The 7,289-nt window shown below is 50.7% G+C and overlaps 1 protein-coding gene across 1 annotated transcript; it reads right to left on the bottom strand.

Annotated features, from left to right (window-relative positions):
- Positions 1-1,002: 1,002 nt before the first annotated feature.
- Positions 1,003-7,211, bottom strand: dusp27 (dual specificity phosphatase 27). The gene is made up of 6 exons (XM_069720326.1): positions 7,159-7,211; positions 6,617-6,788; positions 6,214-6,332; positions 5,205-5,436; positions 4,724-4,941; positions 1,003-4,101 (listed from the first exon to the last, which is right to left on the bottom strand). The coding sequence occupies exons 2-6, from the start codon at positions 6,730-6,732 to the stop codon at positions 1,298-1,300; spliced, it is 3,489 nt and encodes a 1,162-aa protein (XP_069576427.1). The 5' UTR covers positions 6,733-6,788; positions 7,159-7,211; the 3' UTR covers positions 1,003-1,297.
- Positions 7,212-7,289: the final 78 nt, after the last annotated feature.

The following is a 7,289-nucleotide window of genomic DNA, read 5'->3' as shown; positions in this document are numbered from 1 at the left end:
GATGTTTGAGTCTTTCATTAAAGAGCAGAGTCTCGGACTGTAGCTAATAAAGTTTAGATTTTATATTCGTACGATATAGACCCAAAACCCCTTAACCTGTGATCAGGTAGGACAGCAGGACCCACCTGAAGGCCGTTACCATGCCGATCATGTTGATTATTCTGCATATTTCCTTATAAATATTCAATGAAATAATCTCGAACTGTTGCCAGAGCTGTCTGTTGGCCTCATTGCACATCATGCATGATAATTATTATCTTCATTTATGGAGAATTATTTAAACAAGGCAGCAAAATTAAAATCCAAACAATAGCAGCGGTGTAAGATGACTGAAAGGACTCATTTAATTCCAGCGGTGTGATGAACAAACCTCTGGGCTGAGCCTTTTCTCTGAGCCTGAAGATCAACATTCCCACAGTCCTTTATCCCACAGCTTCACGATAAGCTGTAATGTGTTACAGCCTCACATGGAGCTTCCCATCCTCGCTACAGCACGCACTGACACGCCCATCGAAAGTACACCTGAAAGCTGCATTTATAGAAATGACCATCAGGTTGTTGTTTTTAAGGATAATGACAGAAAAAAACATTTATAAAATACTTTAAAGTTGAAAGAAACTCTTTCAGTCTTTGTATTTTAGTTCTTTCGAACACCAGCACTTCACCAGACCTCAAAATGTCAACAGTCCCCTGAATGTCCACTAGGTGGCGGTAAAATACGAGATATACAACCAGTCTGTTTAATTCAAACAAGCAGAACTCTTCGCATGTTATACAAGATGCTGTTTTAACTGAATATGCTCCAAAATATTATAATATCATGTTTATAATAGCAGTTAAGTTGGATTTACTTACAGATTTAGTGACGTTACATTATTAATCTGTAAAGATATTCTACCTCTGGAGCTCTTTGTTGTTTTGTCTATTGTTTGTTTCTTGTTGCAGGTTAAGATGTATTCTGATTGGATTTTGAATTGTAAATTAAAATCACAAAACCACAAGTCATCGTTCTTCAATTTATTACAAGAATAATAAAAGTAACAGTACGAATTGAGGGGAATATTTTCACTGAATATTCAGTTTTACATTCAAGAATGGTGCAAAGAAAACCTTAAATGAAGGATAAACTACTTCTATTTATAGTCATTGTTAATAAAACAGGCTCCAAACACTCCTTCTGATTAAATCTTGATGAAGGTGAAGGTGGTGGTGCAGATTTTCCCTCCAGGTGTGATTACATCGGAGCAGCAGCAGCACACTGGTGGCTTATTAAACCCTCCCTGCATCAGCAGCATCTCTAAGATTCACCTCTGCTGTGAGACTTGGCGTCCTGCTGCGCCCTCCAGGCAGCGAGCACCTCGTCGTCTACGGGCTCTGCAGCAGCCCGAGCTCGGACCCTCTGCCTGGTTTGTGCGATGAAGGTAGCGATATCATCCTCCTCCTCCTCCTCCTTGTTGGCGTCCTCCCTCCGACTCCTCATCCCCTCCGTCTCGCTGCTTTCGTACCTTGAATGATGAGCGAACTTTCTCTTGGTGGAGAAGTCGCTGCAGCTCTCGGCCCCCTCGTCGCTCTCCTCGTAGGCTCCGTACGACCTCCCCGCCCGGCTGTAGCCGTGGGATTGCGTGACCCTGTTGCAGGAATATTCGGTGTCTTCACTCGGTAGATCCTCGTGTAACCTCGACCGGTATCTGGAGGCGACGCCGTACGTGTCCTCGGCATCTTCCCCGGCAGCGTAGGAGGCCGTGCGGCTCGAGAAGTCAAATTCTGAAGCGGAGGCATCGAGATCGTTGTACGGATCCTCGGACGGATCAGCTTCTGCTCCCGAAGCCGGTTTTCTGGGAGGAGGCCTGACACTTTGCAGCCAGTCGTCGATGCTGGTGTTCTTATCTTTCTCCAGCGCTGGGTTGAGATTCAGACACCCAGAGAGGCCGTACGTCCTCTTCGGTTTCGCCTTTTTCTTTGTCTCTTCAAGGAACTCCTCCTCTCTCTTCTTTCTTTCCTCCTCCTCGTCTTCGTCCTCCTTCGGTTTCTTTTTCTTGTAAAGAGTGCTGCGTTTGTTGTCCTCCAGAATCTTCTTCTTTTCGTAGGTAGACATCCTGTCCCTCATCTCAGACTTCATCTCCTTGTCCATGGCGTCCAGTTTTCCCAGGTTGACCTGGTCCTGGAAGAGGCTGAAGAGAGGCACGCTGGTGGTGGTGATCTTATTTCTCTTTGAGGGCAGAGTGGAGCCGAGGCTGGAGCCCAGCGCCGAGCCTCTCGCGGTGAGACCGGAGATGCTGCTCGACCTGCCGCCTGACAGGACGGACGCCGCCCGGCCGCGACCCTGAGACAGAGCGCTGGAGTAGGACGCACCGCTCAGCAGGGACGCTTTGTCGTCATCTACACCCCGGCCTGAAATCACACTGGAAGCTCCACCGAAGCTCAGCTCAGATCCTACACGTGAAGACGGAGGCAAGCTCATCTCATCCTGCTTCTGTTTGATGGTTTCAGAGACGACGTTGGCGATCCAGTTTTGGATGCTGGCCAGGTTGACCATGGGTTCGCCTCCGGGGCCCTGCACAGTTGGAACCGGGAGCACGGGAGGAACCGGCGGAACATGATTCAGGTGGACTCCAGACTGTGCCGATCTCGTGCTGCGAGCTTGAGAAACTGAGGATATGACGGACGATCTGCCGCTGAGCGTGGACATGTTGTCGTCGTTGGTGACACTCGGCGGCCCTGCGACGCCGGCTCCAGCCCAGAAGGCGGACAGAGGTATCGTCCCGCCGCTGACGCAGCTCTCCGCCTCCCAGCCGCACATGGACTGGCTTTCTTCCAAAGTTTTCTTTGAACGCTCCAACAGCTCTTCACGTCTTTGCCTCCTTTTGACCGTCGCCGAGTCCTCACCTCGGCTCAACTCCAAGATCTCGTCTTTGTTGTCCTCCCCGAGACGCTTCTGCTGCCTCATCTTCCATGCCTGATACGCCGTCAGGTTGACATCTTGGAAGGACTTGGCTTCTCCCTCGCCGTCGCCTTTCTCTCCGTCAGCGATGGAACTTCTCTCTCCGTCCTCACGATCCTTCTTGTTCCAGCCAAACTGGATCCTCTTGACGCGCCAGCGCTCCAAAGGCGTCATCTTCTCCTTATTGTTCTGGCAGAAGTTGTACATGGAGCTGGTGTCAGAGAGGATGCTGTCCACTTCATCATCGATATGCTTCTTCCTGCCTTCGCCTTCGGCAGCGGTGCTCTCGCTGCCTTCATCATCCTCCTTCTTGCGGTAGCGGGCGGCAGCTTGTTCCTCGATCTCCTTCAGCCGCTGTTTCCAAAGATCAGAGTAGCTTGTGCAGCTGGAGGTGGACATCGTGTCCGAAGGCGGGCGTCTGTTGCGACGCTTCAGCCTCTCTTTCACGGCTCGTACGTCCTCGCTGGTGACGCTCTCCAAATCGGCGTCGACGCCTTCTGTCGTCTTCTTCGGACGCCCCCCTGCCAGAGACTCCCCGTCCTCCCCGTCGCTGTTCAGCTGCGCCTCCCACCACTCCTCGTTCTGGTATTTTTCATTTCTTCGCTGCCACTCTCGGATCATGCTGCCCACACCTTCATCATCATCCCCGTCCTCCGTGCTCTCCGTCTCGGGCAGAACGAGCTTCTCCTGAGCGCCGGCGGACGCCTGGCCGTCCGGCCCGTTCTGCAGTCCCACGAGTCCAATTCTGGGCACCGCCGCTGCAGAGGAGGCCACGCTGCTCATCACACTCTCTCCATCCTCCTCCTCCTCCAGCATGATGGAGTGAGCTTTCACCTCGATCATGCTTTGCTCTTCCTCCTTATCTGTATCATCATCATCGTCATCATAATCCCCCCGTTCGCCGAAGATGTGTGCGCGGGTGTGAGCGTCGATCACGGAGCACTGGCTGAGGGTTTCGTCGTCGTCGTCGCGCTCCTCCATCAGGCTCTCGTTGAACTCTCGCAGCTGCTTCAGGAAGCCTTCGTTGGGGTTGATGCCGCGTTTCTTCCTCATGGACGTCAGGGCCTCCATGATGCTCATGTGCTGGAAGATCATCAGGTAGGACGCCACCAGGACAGCAGACCGACTGACGCCCATCATGGACACCACAAGAACCTTTCCTGCAAGCAAAGGAAGCAGTGAGCATTTATGAGGTTGTTGGTGATTTCATGTCCTCGTTTTTATAATGAGCAAAACATATATGATGTAGAATTATAATTCTCTGGAGCTCTTTAGATTTGTACCCCTCACAAATAAAAAATCAGTCAAATCTCGCTTCACAACCTGGAGCCAAAAGACGAGCCATGCAGCTGTTGCTGCCTTCAGGCACCGCGTTATGAGTCAGCTATGAAAAAGAAGAGTCACGGTCAACAGTACAGCCGTTTCATCGTCTTCCAGGAACACTGATGAACTCTGTGGACCCGTAAAACTCTTCTCAGAAACCGGCGTGACATCACAGATCAGCTGTTTGTGATCTCGCGGGGACATGTGGATAAAGAAAATGTGTTTGACCCAAATCTGGTGAACTCGGTGCATCGTGTGCGGTCCCTGTTGGGTAAACAAGAAACAATACCAGAGATGAAAAATCACTGAGAACCTCTGAGAACCTTTTGTGCGTTACAACCTCCATTTTTATAAGGTTTGCTCTGAATTTTACTTCGAGTTCGTCATAAAAAGGAAAAAGAAAAGGTAGAAAAAATGGACAGAGACTCGAGAAGACAAACAGGACAGGTCACCTCTCACCTTTGTGTGTCAGCAGAGCCTCGTCCAGGAACTCGGCGGTGGGCCGGAAGTGCACGGAGATGTCTGCGTCGCAGAAGTCGTCCACCTCGATGCCCATGTACTGGATGTTCATGCTGCTGTAGAAAGACTCGTTGGTGTAGACTCCTGTGCCGTGAGCGGTGTTCAGGACGTGTGTGATGCCCATTCGCTTCATTCGGGCTTTGTTCACCGCAACTGACCTGAAAAGGAAGAAAATGAATGTCATCCTCAGATCAAGACGATGTGATTTGGCTGAAAGCTCCAGAACAGGACTGGAGCTCGGCCTCCGGCACAGATTACAGTCAGAGAATATTTCACTTTCTCTACGCTGATGACACCGAAAGCTTCGCTGCAGAGCAGCGAAACAACATCAGGCGGACTGAAAGATTACATTCTCCTCTATGCGTTCAGAAAAACAGGAAAAAAAAAAAAAGGAACAAAGAAGGGTTTTCAGGAGACTCACTTCTCGGCGATGAAGATGTTGGGCCACACTTCGTCCACGGGGTTGATGGGAGCTTCCAGGCGGTCCTGCACCAAGGCCCTCTGGATGTCCAGCACACAGGGCGTGTTGTAGGGGCTGCGGTCGTCGATCATGTCCCTGACGCGGTTGTAGAGGTCCTCCACCATCAGCTGCTCGGCGGTTTCCAGCATGGACTCCGGGGTGGACTCGGAGCGCACGGGACGAGGCGGCAGCTCTGAGGAGGACAGACGCAGGTTCAACATAACAACGGACCTTCAAGGGTTCATTTAATGGAAACTTAATAAGAAGGAAATGACTGAGACGATGAATAGTTGGGTTCCTCTTGCCTCCCTCTGTTTCTGTGCACGTCCCTCACGATGAAGACCATCCGTCCTCCTACAGAACATTTACACACATGTCTCCGATGTCTCACAGCTTCAAACGAAGCATCTCATTAAAGCAGAAAGCGGCTGCACTCGTCAGGAACGCCGTCCTCCCTGCACATGAAACATGCAACGCCCATTAAGCCGCCACTAATGCAGTGTATAATGTCAGAAGAGAAGTCCGATACGGGACCGCTCTGTGATGTGGCGGAAGATAATCTGCTCAATGAGAGTCCCTCCGCTCCTCCAGCTGTGCAGTAACGAGCTGAAGGGATGAAACGTGGATTGGCTGTAATTGAAGAGTGTTTGACCAAATTAGACTTCGTTATTCAAACACAGACGTTTGAATGAGGCGTGAAGAAAAGATCTCCTCTGTGCACAACTTAAATACTTCATACAGATGGAGAAGGAAGTAGAACAGAGACGGTTATCAGGAGAAACCTCCTTCAGCTTCTCAAATGAGAAATTAGCTCCCAAAGTCGTTGTCAAATATCTAAATAAAGACTGCAAGAGCCTCGGTCGGTGTGAACGAGACGTAGAGCTGGATATCATCTGCAAACAGACGACACGCGCGATGCTGCTGGAAACTCCAGTTCAGGATCACAGTGAGGAAACGTGTCGGGTCTCACCCTCGTTGATGATCTTCTTGGCAGCGAGGGCGGACGAGAGGTGGATGGGCTCCATGAAGATGCTGGCGGCGTCGGACCCCGAGATGGTGGAGAACCTGGACTCTGACATCATGGAGAAGCTGGGAGACAGACAGGAGGGAGACCCGGTGAGACGGAACACTGAAAAGATGGAGGTCTCCGTCTTTCAACTGTTTTAAAGAAGGTGCAGCAACGAACACGTCGATAAATGTGGTGAAGAAACTTCCAGATCGTGAGCCGGTGATATTTCTCTGCATATTTACTTCAGCAGGGGAAGAAACCTGCCGTCAGGTGTTAACACAAACACTTTCTGTTGGATTGTTCCTCAGAAATCACTTTCTGAAAACAGCAGCGTGACGTGTTGTGCTGACAGCTCGTGTCCTACCTGGGGGAGGGACAGCGGAGGTACTGAGACTGGACGCCTTGGACGCTCCTCTCCTCCTCGTCTCCATCGGGAACCGTCTGATTGTCCCGCTCCCCGCTCTCATTGGCCGATGCCATGGCAACCAAGACTCCTTCCTTCCTTCCTGCCCGTTAAACACTTTATTCGGAGAGGCCTACAAAATAAAAGCACATTTTGTCAGACTTGTTTTAGTGCCAAAAAAGATATTTAAAAATCAGGCAGGTTCCATAGTGACGTGTGTGTGTGTGTGTGTGTGTGTGTGTAATGTGTTGTGTGACATGAGGCCTTGCAGCAGGTCTATTTTTAAGGCGACGACAGCTGACTGAGCCTGCGGGCCTGACAGCAGCACCAGAACCTTCCAGCTCTGAGCTTCAAACAACAGAGCAGCAGCTTTTTAATCAGATGTGTGAAAACTCTGAAACAGTCAACAGGCTTCAACAGAAAACACCCTCCTACCTGTGTGTGTGTGTGTGTGTGTGTGTGTGTGTGTGTGTGTGTGTGTGTGTGTGTGTGTGTTTTCTTACCTCGGTCAGAAGTGTGTTTCTCTGAAGCAGAAGGTGGCCACACTGACAGAGTCCTAAAGTTAGACCTCCTCCCCCCACCTCCTCCTCCTCCTCCTCCCCCCCCCCCCAGCAGGCCTGGAGGCCCTGACACC

Source organism: Brachyistius frenatus, unplaced genomic scaffold (genome assembly GCF_029030835.1).
Source record: "Brachyistius frenatus isolate BFR_SWC_R1_liver_20210118 unplaced genomic scaffold, ASM2903083v1 Contig_238, whole genome shotgun sequence".
Lineage (NCBI taxonomy): Eukaryota > Metazoa > Chordata > Actinopteri > Embiotocidae > Brachyistius > Brachyistius frenatus.
The sequence above is the reverse complement of the archived record's forward strand: the minus strand, read 5'-3'. Positions and strand labels throughout refer to the sequence as shown.